General features: G+C 41.7%; 1 protein-coding gene across 4 annotated transcripts; it reads left to right on the top strand.

Moving 5' to 3' along the window:
* Window positions 1-481: 481 nt before the first annotated feature.
* On the top strand, window positions 482-13747 carry pex5 (peroxisomal biogenesis factor 5). 4 transcript variants are annotated; one of them, XM_086079314.1, is made up of 17 exons: window positions 482-706; window positions 2937-3093; window positions 3181-3219; window positions 3304-3421; window positions 3510-3656; window positions 4891-4975; window positions 5237-5327; window positions 5562-5684; window positions 6292-6405; window positions 6706-6789; window positions 6984-7103; window positions 7194-7337; window positions 8217-8287; window positions 9114-9335; window positions 10331-10496; window positions 10723-10880; window positions 12122-13747. In XM_086079314.1, the coding sequence occupies exons 2-17, from the start codon at window positions 2980-2982 to the stop codon at window positions 12372-12374; spliced, it is 2049 nt and encodes a 682-aa protein (XP_085935440.1). In that variant the 5' UTR covers window positions 482-706; window positions 2937-2979; the 3' UTR covers window positions 12375-13747. The 4 variants fall into 4 exon arrangements, with proteins under 4 accessions (XP_085935440.1, XP_085935441.1, XP_085935442.1 ...); XM_086079315.1 differs by having other exon boundaries at window positions 2940-3093; XM_086079316.1 differs by lacking the exon at window positions 6292-6405.
* The last annotated feature ends 29 nt before the right edge of the window (window positions 13748-13776 follow it).

Here is a 13776-nt window from a genome sequence, read left to right on the forward strand (position 1 = left end):
CTGTGTGGGGGATTGTTATTATGAAAATTAAGGATCAGGTAAATAATGATGTGCTGTACTTGTTTTCTCACTCAACCCATAAAGGCTGCTTCTCAGAATTCAAATCCAACCACATTTATCAATATATAACAACCTCAATGAATTTATAATAATAATTGACTGAGCTAATCTGAAAACTTGGATTTTAATGAATCACATGGTCACCTGATTTCGTTAACCATCTCATTTGCGGAACAAAACGTACACAGTGGGAAAGACAACGTTATGTGTTGGTTAGATAAACTTTAACACAATTAGTTAAACTTTCATCTCAACGTGCAGTACAGTATTTGATTTTCGTCTTGTTTTGTTGAACTTTGATATTTTACGACAAATATTTCGACGTAACTCCTTCAGCGAGTTAATGCACCAGCGTATGTACGTAAATCCGTTTCGGGAATACGTTTCCGACGTTCCTTAACACTAGCTTCTTCTTCGGGCTTTGAGCGTGCACTGTGCGGTGTGTCATGGGGGTGGAAGGTGAATAGAAGAGCCGCGCTTATAACAACACAGCTCGGAGGATTTCGTGGCTGTTGGTGTGAGAGATGGCAGTCTAACGGCATCAATTTCAGTCCCGACGCGGTTGTAAAAGCACAACTGAGCGAGCGGACGTATCGCAGAAGGAGGCACAACGGTGGTGAGCTCCAGGCAGAAGCTTCGGCGAGCGGTGAGCTGAACGTCACGCTATCCGTTTCTCGGTGCGTGTTCGGCGGCGAGCTGTCTTGTTCCGCACCGCTGGTCTTGGCTCGTTAGCCTTGTGGCTAGTTAGCTTAGCGAGCTAACATTTAGCTTGCTATTGTTGGGTGCGTTTTGAGTCGTTTACGATAAATGCTGCGTTTTGAGTTCTGCTACTAGTACTTTAATAAACATATTTATATATAATAAAATCATTTTAATGTTTCTGGGCGATGGCATATTTAATATTAGCATCGAGATCACTGTCAATTCATTTGACACATGACAATGAACAGTGTCAGTAGTACCTTCTGATTTGCTTGTGTACATGTTTTTGAGTCGTCTATTAAAAGTAACGTACATTTAAAAATGAAAATTATTTATATAAAAAAACGACAATACAGGAGTCAATATGTAAGTGTTAGTTGTATAAACAGGTGTCACCTTGGAATATTTTGTTGTACACAACACTCACTGGACATTTAATTAGGAATGGTTAATGAGGTCAATACAACAAAAGTTCAATATAAAACTATAATAATGCTGTAATATTAGTATAATGTTGTATAAGTATAATACAGTATAACCATATTTATAACCATGTTTTAGAACTGCACTGCGTCATGCTGAGGGTTGTTTTCATTATTTTGACCCCATTAAATGTCAATCAAAATTGGGTTTGAGAATATTTGATATTAAATAGTCCGTAAGTGTAAATGTGAGCGTAAGTGTAAACGCTTGTTTGTCTTGCTTACCCAACCATACCACTTTATTTATACAACACACAAGTCGAAACCAAAGTGCTGTACAAGTTGAAAGACAACAAACAAATAATACATGAAAACATAAATGATGGTGTTATATGAGCAGCCACTCAGAAAATGTGCCCTTATGTGCCCTGCGATTGGTTTGGCGGCCAGGCCAAGGTGTACCCCGCCTCTCACCTAAAGTCAACTGTGTTGACACCGTGACCCCGTGACCCTGATGAGGACAAGTGCTGTACACAATGGATGGATGAATATCAGCAGACTATTTGCTACAAATATTGTACTGGATCTGATGACACCAGTGAGTGTGGTCTGCGACTCTGCGTGTGTATTAATATCTTCTTATTATCCTCTTACTTCTATCCTGATTACATTGTATCAGCACCATGGGAATCAGTGCAGGGCGTTGAGTCACGGCCTCGTCTGTAATTGATAACAGAGGACGGAGACTTACTTGTCTTATACGATGCGTTGTGTGCGTGCATGAGAGAAGAATGCTGCCCGCTGTGATTTATCTTCCATGACGGTTCATTTTTGGAAATTGTAACTCATCTCCAGGGTAGTGGAGTTGAGTAGGCCAGACCCAACTGTTGATTGGGTTTCGTTATGTGTATATTGTACTGCGGAATGGCTCACGGTTATGATTTATAAGAAGTCGCTTCAAAATATTGTATAATCCTCTTATAGTGGCCAGGGTTTTTTTTTGTTTTCAAATGATAATCTATTAAATTACTATGTAAGGCCTCTGTCATTGACTCAAGAGCTTAAACTATTTTAGCATCTTTAAAAAATATATAATAATAATAATATGTGTATTATTTATTTTTATTATTATTTTTATTTTATTTTATTATTTTATTAATTTATTTATAATTATCGATATTTAGCATTTCTCCACAGTAAGTGACACTTAATTTAAAATAATGCAGTAAAATGTTATGGTTATGATAACCATATTCATAGAATACAATTATAATTGTGCTGGAGTTTTGCTTCTATTTTTTTTTATTTTATTTGTTCAGCATGCTTTTGTTGCTGCATATTATGGCCTGGGAGTTTGTTTAATATGACACGCCACGGTATTAAAAGCTTTGAAAAACAAAGCACTAAGTCAGTCGGAAGCAAAACTGGCGGAGCGTGTCTTGTGTGTGTGCTGGCCCATCGCAGCCTCATTATTCATGGTTGAGCCGAACAAGGAAATGACATGGAAAACAGCAGATGGAGCTTTAACTTTGGTTATGTGGCAAAAGATAAACTGGGGCACAGATTTTGCCTCGCTTGGCCTTTCAGCTCTGAAAAGCAATCGGCTCGAAAAAACGCGTTCACTGACACGGTCTTTAAATGGTCATACTTTGTCTCTTTGTTGTCAAATTTGACCGTTGAGAACACAAAAGTGAACATTAATAACTTCAATCCGGATGAAACACTTGAAATTAATCTATACCCTCCTCTCAGTAGTCAGGTGGCCCAATCGGGATCGCCTCATCCTTGTGTTGCCATGGCGATGCGGGAGCTGGTGGAGGCAGAATGCGGCGGGGCCAACCCGCTTATGAAGTTGACCGGTCACATGACCAAGGAAGGCGGGGCATGGCGGCACCGCTCCACACCTACGGTGGGCGCATTTGTTGGAACTGCCAACGTAATAAATGCCTGGAAAGTCAACGCGTCTCAATTGTTTTTATATTTGACTTCAAACTAGATTCCGCCAACTCCCATTGAAATAGCAACGGAAGACGAGGTCAGCTCATGTTTTTCACTTCCGCAGCATTATTTAACTTTGTGGTAAAAAAGTTAGACTAACATATTTTTGGGCCGTCCCCAGCTGGTCAATGAATTCCTTCAGGCGCCCCCACGTCCCCCGCACACCTTCGACATGGGTCAGCTGCTGGAGGAGATGCAACAAATCGACCAGCAGAGCTACAGACAAGCTCCGCAGAGAGGTAGCGGTAGTTCTTCTCGGGGTCACTCGACTCACCTCGCAGGTGCCTCCAGGCTCGCGCCAATGCGATGTTTACTGTGGCGTCACAGCTCCAGATGTGGCGGCGTTGGCTCTCTCGGGCAACTGGGCGGCAGAATTCATCTCGGGCTCGGATTCCGCGTCCGCGCCGGGACTCGTCGCGCTCGGCGATGCAGCGGACGCCGACTGGACCAAAGAATTCATCGCTCAGGCCGCAGGTAAGACGCAACAAGCGTAATGGATATTAAAGATAATATTCATACATTCCCAGAGAAGTACGTGCGTGTGTATGTGGTGAATTTACCATTTCATTCCATCGTGTATTTTTTCTTTCTGTGTTTTATTTGGCATGTGGTCGTTTCACAAACCGTAAGAAAATGTTGCTTTAATGTATGATATTACCATCATCGGCATAACTTCTTCCTTTTACCTTTTAAGGATGTTGCCCCATGCATTATTTAGTGGTATCGTATTTCCTCAAACAGTGGCTGCCACTCTTAATATGTCCTTAGTAGGAGTCGAGCGACAAAGATTTTTTGAGTCGACTAAAATGTGCTGGAAATCAAGTTGAAGTTGAGTAATTGTCTGCCCGTCTTCTCGTAAATATAATAATGTGACAGGTTGTTGCTGTGCAAAAAAAAATGTCAATGGGGGGTCAGGCGATTCAAATTTTTACTCTGAATTAATCACATGACTTCAATAGTTAATTCGATTAATCACAGATTTTTTATCTTCTAAATGTACAATAAAATGTAAAAAAATAATAATAATCTAAGTATGATACTCTTGTTAACATAAAAGTGGAAAAAAAATTAAACTAATAGAAATATGGCTGCATCTTTAAGTCATTGATACAGTGATTTCATAATTCATGAAATTTAGTTAAAATTAAAAATATGTACTGTACTGTAAAAAAAACAAGTGTGATATTGATTTGTTTTGAGGTCATTTTTCTGCCACTAGATGGCATGATTGCAACTTGTGAAATTCTGCACATTTTTAAAATTGTAAAACACAACTTGACCCACATGTCTCCACAAATATATGCATTTTTATTCAATTTCTTACTGCAAAATGTTGACGTGAACACGACTGCTGCGTTGTGACTGGAATTCCCTCAGCGCAGGCTTTCCAAGTAAGTTGTGGTTCATTAATCGTGCATTAAAAAAAAGAAAATTGTGCCGTTAAAGGAACTATTAAGTCAACTCAAAATTAACCCACTAATTTTGACACCCCTAATATATATTATTTTAAATGCATTTGTAAAATAAAGACCTCTTTTTCCAAACGAAACCTTGCTTGCCCCTCTCGCCTGCCCTGATGCTGCAGAAGTATGCATGTTGCTGTGCTAGCTCTATATGTCTATAAACCTGCACAGTTTTTCTTCAGTAGATGCAGTATGAAATTTCTTACTGTGTGGTCTCTTGGCGTGTATGTTTTCCCTTCATCCAGATCCTGGACGCTGGGCAGAGGAATATCTGGAACAGTCGGAGGAGAAACTGTGGCTGGGAGACTTTGGAGACAAGGAGAGCGAGTGGTGAGGAGGATTTTTTGCTAAGCTGCAAAATGGAAGGAAAATGGATCAATACCGTACGGTTCGATATATCTTGATCACAGACTTGCCATGTGAACAGGGGGGGGGGGGGTGTAGACTTTTTAGAGCCACTGTATTTATGTGGTACATATAGAAAATGCCTGTAAATAAAAATAAAAGTGCAGTGATTTTCCAAACACCCCGTTTAAGGATTTCTATTATTTAATTTTTTTTAAATGGTCGTCATTTGTTGTCATTTAACAGGACAAAGGAATACCAGCCAGGAGAGGAGTTGAGAGAGACGGCCAATGAGCTTGTCTCTAAAGTTAATGACCCCAAGTTACAAAACACAGAGGTGAGCAGCAACTTCCTGTCCGGCAAGCAAGCCAACATTGACACCTTTCATGACACATCTATCACTCGACTCTCTTTCCATTCTTTTCTAATCATGTTCGGGTGCTGTGGCCGTTTATTTTCGCACGTTAGCAGCGTAGCGGCATTAATGTAAGCTAGCAATGGTAAATGCTGATATATTTTATTTGTGGTTTTCCTTGTTTTCTTTTTGTTTTGTTTTTTCGCTGCTGTGTAGTTCCTGCGGTTCATTAGGCAAATTGGCGAGGGCAGTGTGACAGTGGAGAGCAGGACAGACAAACAGCTGACAGATAAAGCTCAGGCCGAGGAGGCTCACAACTGGGCTTCCAACCTCAACCAGGTACGAGTCTCTGCCCCCCATCAAGGACCAGACACTAGGAATACATAAACAACCCCCCCGTGTGGGATGTGGCCTCCCATTCTTTATATGAATCTTGCGGCTGCAAGTTTTTTTACGCATATTAACTTGACTTTCAAAAAAATGTAAACTTTGATTTATTTTCACTGTGGTGTTGAGTTTCTGTCAGTGAAAAAAATCCGAAGCCAAACAAACGTTCCAGGATTTCCCCTTCAAATCCCCGTCGAAGCCCACTTGTGCCAAGAAATGACATAGAACAGATTTAAATCACATTAGCTCCTTCTGGTTTGGCTGCTCATCTATATATATATTTTTTTTTCATTGGCTGTTACCGTTTGATAAAACACTTGTTTTCCTGCCAGAAATGATGACTGTACTACATTGCATGTTTTAGTGATGACTGCCTTTTCATAACCGCGGGACCTCTTTAACGTTGCCATGTACTCTTCCCGTTTTTGACCCCAAATTAACAACCACAAATCATCTACCTCCCTGACCCTCGAAAACAAACTCCCGCCCTTGAAAACCTCAAAAACTCCGTCCCGTTCCTCCTCCTCCTCCTCCTCCTCCTCCTCCCCCCTCGGCTTAGTTCCTGACGGAAACGGGGGGAGGGAGTCTTCCCTTGGAATCCACAGAGAGGAATGAGAAGATTGACAAAGCTAAAGCTAAGCAGGCACAGCAGTGGGTCAAGGTCGTCAGGCAGGTAGGACCGCCTTGGTCGTGCCGCTGGTAGACTGCAGCAATCTAGTTTGCAAAAGCGAGATGCACACGAGTCTCCCACGCTGAGCGCATGTCACATGTTAAGCAGGAAGTGTGTGTGGAAGAAAAATTGGGCTTTTTCCCCCGCTTCATCTTTTTCCACCTTTCCGTTCACTTTCCGTGACTTTTTATTTATTTATTTATTTATCCTGATTTACTGTTCCCGCCCCTTCCATCCCCACACCTCAAAAAGTTAGCGCATAAAACTCGGAGCAGCCCGCCTGATCACGCGTCTCTCCTTCAGGTGTCGCAGGAATCCGCCGAAGCCTGGGTGGACGAGTTCACCGCAGCCGGACCGGATTTCCACCAAGCCAAAGCCGCGGTGGAGGTGAGTCAGAGCCAGCGGTGTGAACCGCGGCGCTAATTGGATGCAGGGAGGAAGGCTGGGGAAGAGGAGGCACATTGAGAAGTGCAAGATTTGCACATGAATTATGTGACTTGAGGCGGGGGAATTCCTCCACCTCTTCCTCCTGCTCATAAATCAAGTTTTTAAAGGCCAGCGCCATGTGCGTCCTTTTTCAGAGCGATGTGGATTTCTGGGAGAAGCTGCAAGAGGAGTGGGAGGAGATGGCGAAACGGGACGCAGAAAGTCATCCCTGGCTGTCGGACTTTGATCAGATGCTCAGCTCGTCTTACGACAAGGTGGCGCTCCCCTTTTGGAACGGCGCCTCCTTTGCGCACGATTCCGCCTCGCAGAGTTTGACGCGAAATCTCTGCTCGTCTTCCTCTCAGGGGTACCAGTTTGAGGAGGACAACCCCTACTTGTCCCACCAGGACCCTCTGGCAGAGGGTGTGAAGAGGATGGAGGCGGGGGACATCCCCGGGGCCGTGCGCTTCTTTGAGAGTGCGGTGCAGAAAGAACCCGACAACCAGCTGGTGAGATTGTAAAATCGAAATTAGAGATAGACTGATGTTTTTTTTCCGGGCCGATGCTGATTGTTAGTAAATAAATGATATTTGGAGCCGATAGTCATTTTCACTAAAAGGGAGAATAGCATCAAAATTTGGGAAAAAATACAAACTCTAGCTGTTATTTATTTATTAATTTGAAAGCATATGTTTATTGAGCAACTTAGTCAATATACATTTTTGTTTTAAAGATCAACAACAACAAAAAGTTCCAGGAACTCCCAGGGGCAGTAGCATGTTTTCAAAAGTTAAATAAAAACCTAAACAATTGTTTTATACAGTGAATAAAGTATTCAAAAATTTCGAAATTTTTACTTATTTTAGTTTTATTTTCAAACAAAAACAGAAGGTGCAGAGAGTCAGTTCCCAGGGTCAACAGCATCTTTGAAAATTTTATAAAAATAATTAATTAAAATGAGTTCCCTGGAGTTAACTTAAAAAAAAAAAACATCTATTATCGACCATGTGATTCTTCAAAATGGTCGATGCCGATATTCATCAAAATGCTGAATAATAGCCGATAATTGGTCTATCCCTAATCAAAATGCTAGTTTCTAGGGCTCGGTAGATTAATCAGACAGCTAATTTAATTGGTGTAAGATTTAGATTTTTAGATTTTACACATTATTACATAGATAGTGACATTCAACCATCACCATAAAATCAGCAACAACAACAACAAAAAAGCTGCCCCCCCCCTTTTTTTTTTTGTGTTGTACAATTACGCAAGTACTAAATGACAAAATATTGTACAACAGTCAAATGTTATGCCTGTAATTCATTCATTGTGCATTGTAAGAACGCGTTTACAATCATTGTTTTGTGCTGCAATTGTCATTTTTGCAGGCTTGGCAATATCTGGGAACATGTCAAGCAGAAAATGAGCAAGAATTTGCTGCCATCAGCGCCCTCCGCAGGTCAGTCATAAACATTGATTACCTGCACTAAGAACGGGGCGAGGCAATTCATTTTTGTGTGAAGGGACCATATGAGAAACTGGAACGGTTGTTTGGGGAATGCCAACATGATCATTTCAATCATTTATTAAAGCATTAAATGTTATTATTTAAATCAAAATGTTAAAGTAAATTCAAAATGGTGAGCAATAATTATGTCACTTTTTTTTTTTTTTAAATCAAGATTTACAAAAAAAATATTTTCTTTTTAAAATCTCGCATGAGCACCACTAATTTATCTATTTATCTGTTCTCCACTAGGACTCCTTACCAAAGCAAATTCTGTTCTTCCCTCCACCTTGCAGAAAATAAGAATGTTCTAACATGAGGACCACAGTTGGCATTGTTGGTTGGCATTGCTATTTTGTAAAAAAAAAAAAAAGCCAGAGTAGTCGGAAATGTCGCTACGCAGAAGACAAGTCATCGCTCTTGCTCGCTTTGCATACATTAAAATAAAAGATCTTTGCCAGTTTTTGCGAAGTTAACATCCTTGGCGGTGACACATGAAAAATGGCTACGCTTCGGTGAGGTTGTTTTATAGCAGCTCTCGTCGACAATTGATTTGCTTTCTATAGTCATCTATTTCTGAGGAGTCGTGTCGAAAATGATCGATTTGTAAAACAAAAGTCTGAGGAGGCGAAGGTGCTTTTCGAGAGTCGCTCCAAATGTTATGATTTAACATCCAGTACGCAGATGTGACGTATTGCTCCGGCGGCTTTGCGCTTTCCCAAAGACAGCATCCATAAATACGACGTGAAAATCCTCTCCCCCCCGTGTCATCCGTCAGATGCGTGGAGCTGAAGAACGACAACCTGATCGCTCTGATGGCGCTGGCCGTCAGCTTCACCAACGAGTCGCTGCACCGGCAGGCCTGCGAGATTCTCCGCGACTGGCTCAAGCACAATCCCAACTACGCCGCCGTGTGGGAGCAACACGAGCGGGAACGCCAGCAGGACGCTTCGCGAGAGAGGGAGAAGGAGAGGGAGCGCTTTGGCTCGCTGCTGCCGGAGTGAGGGAGCGATCTGTTGTTTTTGTTATACTGCCCCCGGGGGTGGCCGAGGTGCTCGCATCGGAAGCAGCGCAATGGCCATTGAAGTGAAGCGAAAAATATGACAGAATTGCTTACATTTTTTACTGCATGTGTTTATAATATTATCGGGCATTTTGACAAATATCGGTGTTGGCCTTTTTTTCACAATCTGACGGCCGATAAAAGGTCAATCTAAAACCATTTTAATCTCAGGAAACTATTTATTTCAATTTTGCTGCTGACCCTGGGAACCTTCTGAACATTTTGTTTTTGTTCGACATTAAAACAAAGAAATGTGAAAGTTTAAGATTTTTTTTGGGGGGCGGGCAGCTATGGTATTTACTTCTTTAAGTTTCCATTAAATTTTTTACGACGTACTGATAACCTCGGTAGCTCCCTGAACATTTTTTTTGTGTAGAAATTAAAAATTTAAAGAATTTAATAGAAATAATTCCATTTAATTTAAAGAAGTATAGGCTATTGTCTGAAGTCAAGTTTGGCATTTGTATTTAAAAAAAAATTTGATGCCAATATTTTTCTCCCCTTTTTACTGAAAATGAATATTGGCTTCAAATATCCTTGACTGCTAATAATCGGTATCGGCCCTTAAAAAAACATGTCTGTATATCTCTAAATATTATAGTGCTATTTCTCGCATTAGAAAACTCCTAATGAACTCTTTTTTTTGTCATTATGTGATTAATCACTGCAAAACATGAGTATTTGCAGTCTCTTTAGTTTTGCTCCTTTCCTCCTCCGCTTTTAAAAGCTGAACCCTCCACTCTGCTTAGAAGGAGAAAAAAAAGTTCATTGGAGGTAATGAACTTTACTCAGAACAGACGTGTCAAAAAAGAGCTCATTACTGATGACAGCCCGTTGTTAGCGATTATTGAAACTAGACTCACTTAAAATCACGGCGAACCGTCAAACTAATCTCAAGGCTGTGATTCTGTTTGTTTCTATTTTTCTCCCAGGTCCTTGTTTACGGACGTGCAGAATTTGTTCCTGCGTGCGGCTAACACGGACCCCGCGCAGGTGGACCCTCAGCTGCAGTGCGGTCTGGGAGTCCTCTTCAACCTCAGCGGCGAATACGATAAAGCAATCGACTGCTTCACTGCGGCGCTCTCTGTCACGCCACAGGTGAATTTACACCCTGCAATTTGTGTGTGTGTGTGTGTGTGTGTGTGTGTGTGTGTGTGTGTGTGTGTGTGTGTGTGTGTGTGTGTGTGTGTGTGTGTGTGTGTGTGTGTGTGTGTGTGTGTGTGTGTGTGTGTGTGTGTGTGTGTGTGTGTGTGTGTGTGTGTGTGTGTGTGTGTGTGTGAGGTCAGTTCTGAGGTCAGCCATCTTGATCCCGTCTGTCTCTCAGGACTACTTACTGTGGAACAAGCTGGGCGCCACGCTGGCCAACGGTAGCCGCTCGGAGGAGGCCGTGGCCGCCTACAGGAGAGCCCTGGAATTGCAGCCAGGTTTCATCCGCAGTCGCTACAACCTCGGAATCAGTTGTGTCAACTTAGGCGCACACAGGTGTGATACTGACGCACATACGTTCACGCCGCCTAATGAGGCTATCGTGTTTTATTAACACTGTTAGAAATTCATTTCAACAATCTGTTATTTTTTTTATTACTACTACTGGCTGTTGACCAGTCTGCTGTGCACAATGCCTCGGGCCTAAAGTCAGCTGGGATCGGTTCCAGCTAATGAGCACAAGTGCAATAGAAAATGGATGTTTATTGTGGTTACACTAAACATTGTTAAATTACCTCTACGACAGTTTCCGTTTTGTCTTATAAATGAATATTAGGGCAATGTGAAGAAAAAAAAATGTCGTGTTGGAATTTAAAAAAAAGTTATTTGAAGTCTTGGTAGTACATGAAAAAATATATAATTAATACTATTTAACAGGAGTAAAATGAACTCATAAACTTACAATTTTAAAAATATATTTTATTTAATATTTTTTTGATAAGAATTTCTTGTTTTTTACATGATACATTTAAATCTATATTATTTTTTCAGGTTAAACAGTTATTTATATTTATTATTCTCTTTTTGTCTTATTATTATTATTATTATTATTATTATCATTATCAATTTGTGTTATTCTCACAATTGTAATTAAATAATTGTAATTGTCTCTCTTCAATAATATTGCCATAGATTATTCAGTCATCAAGTGTGATTTTGAATGCAAACTCTATTTTTCTTTTCTTTTTTTAATTGGTTGCATCATACTTAATTAAAATGTATTTAATTGGTCATGTTGGGTCGATGAAAGTTTCAGCATCATTTTGAACCACTTTTAGCCGGCAATACATTTTGACTTGTGTTAATCCACGCGGTGGTTGCACAAAAGTCCTTTGTGCACTAGATGGCACCAATCAGCATTTTGCTGTTCATGCTCATCAAGCCAAAGTACTGCAGCACATGATGCTTCAGAAAAGTGACCACCACCGATTGAAGAAAAAAAAAATCTACTTTCTTACTGTTGCGAAAAATAATAATACGTTTTTTTTTTTTTTTTGCTATTGAATATTTTTCTGACGGTTTTTCACCTAAAATTAAGTAGGCTTGTCAAAGTGACAGATGAAATGTTTTCAACCTCTGCGGATGTCAACACAATGTAAAAAAATAAAATTAAATATAAATAGGGGAGCTTGGGGGTCTTAAAAAGTGTGGGGGGGGGGGGGGGGATTAGCATGGAGGAGCTTGAACAAGGATGCATCAACGACAACGTGCACTATTATTGTTCCCTTCATGTGCAGGGAGGCGGTGGAGCACTTCCTGGAAGCGCTGTCCCTGCAGCGCCAGGCCGCCGCCGGCGTGGAGGCGAGAGCCGCGCCGGGCCCCGGCGTCAACGCGGCCACCGTCATGTCGGACAACATCTGGTCCACGCTGCGCATGGCTCTCAGCATGATGGGCGAGAGCTCGCTCTACTCGGCCGCCGACCGCCGCGACCTGGACACGTTACTGGCGCACTTCTGCCACAGGGAGGTGGAGGGCGGGGGGCCCGAATGAAGGTCCGCCACGGGGGGGATCGAGTGTGAATGCTCCCTGCACGGAGGAACGTGCTTGGGACTGACGAGAAGGAACTGAGAGGGAAGATCCTTTGAATCCTCCAATCATCAACCGGCGTCATTCCGGTTCAAATGCAGTGTTAGTGTCAGCCAACCTGGAGGACATTTGTTTAATTTTGCGTATTTGGCCGTCCTGGCGGTTCCTCTTACGATGCTTCGACAGTTTGTTAATAACACTAATGCTGTTTTTTTTTCCCTCCCTGAAAACAAAGTTGTATGTAGACTCCAGCATGGTTATGATGTACAGTAGATTGATGGTACAGACAGCGTGGGTGCTAGTTTTCAAGATGCGCCACTTTTTGTCACAAGTACTTGCAAAATGGAACGGTTATATCAATTACCGGGATTTGTGGTTTGTATTAACATTATTTAATTTTCTCGTTATCAAGTCTGTGTGTAACTGTGCAAGAAATGCGTGTGCGGTGGAAAGAAATATGTATGTGCGTGTGAATGACAATTTGTGTGAGAAAGCATTTGTGTGTGAGAGAGATTTTAGTAAACTTTTTTTTTGAGAGTTTGCGTGTGAGTAATTTGTGGGTGAAAGGAAGAATTTGTGTTATTTTCAGTTTGTGTGATTATGTGTGAGGCAGTTAACAATCGATTGTGAGAAAGGAGGAATTTGTGAGTTTTTGCCTGAAAAAAAGAATAGTGTGAGAGTTTGGGAATGAGAGAGAGTGAAATAGACTGACGAAGAGAGAGTATGTGAGTGAGTAGTGTACTAATGGACTATATGCCACGGAGGAGGAGGGACTTCCGGGTTTTCACCCATCAACTTCCGTTTCCGGTTTGCGACGTGTGGGCCGCGTCCCAGTACTTGCGCTTCCGCCTTTGTGCTCCTCGGTTGCGCGTTCCCGTCGACGGGTGCGAGGCTGCTGGGGGGCGCGGGGGTTGGGGTGCGAGTGTTGGAACGCGGCCGGAAACGGCGCTGATGTGTAAAACCCGGAAGCCCGTGGCATCTACCCCATTGTGAGCGTTTTGTAAGAAATTGGCTGTGGTAGAGGGAGAGTTTCGTGTGAGATTTTTTATGTGTGTTTGTGTAAGATTGAAAGAGGGAAGAGTTGCGTGAGCTTGTGTGTGTACATGTACAAGCTGAAGGCACATTGAATGATAAGGCATTTGCATAATATGATTGGTTCACCGTGGGCTCCTCCCTCTTACTCAAATCATTCGCCAGACAGTTTGCTCCATTGTAAAATTAAATGTCCCCATATTGTGTATTGTAACCTAATTGTTGCACTATAATTGTTTTCAGGCGACTGATGGCCTGGCTGCAATGTTTAATATAATCATCAGCAATAAAGCTTTGATTTCAAAGTGCTTGTTCGGTTTTGTGGCATATAAAA

This window comes from Leptonotus elevatus, chromosome 6 (assembly GCF_054856555.1).
Source record: "Leptonotus elevatus isolate MCC_2025b chromosome 6, RoL_Lele_1.0, whole genome shotgun sequence".
NCBI lineage: Eukaryota > Metazoa > Chordata > Actinopteri > Syngnathiformes > Syngnathidae > Leptonotus > Leptonotus elevatus.

Excerpts from the sequence above, each read along its gene's own strand:
- pex5 (XM_086079314.1), top strand. The coding sequence starts at position 2,980 with ATGGCGATGCGGGAGCTGGTGGAGGCAGAATGCGGCGGGGCCAACCCG. Across the intron at positions 5,685-6,291 it reads GGGCTTCCAACCTCAACCAG|TTCCTGACGGAAACGGGGGG; the intron begins GTACGAGTCTCT and ends CCCTCGGCTTAG. Across the intron at positions 7,104-7,193 it reads TCAGCTCGTCTTACGACAAG|GGGTACCAGTTTGAGGAGGA; the intron begins GTGGCGCTCCCC and ends TCTTCCTCTCAG.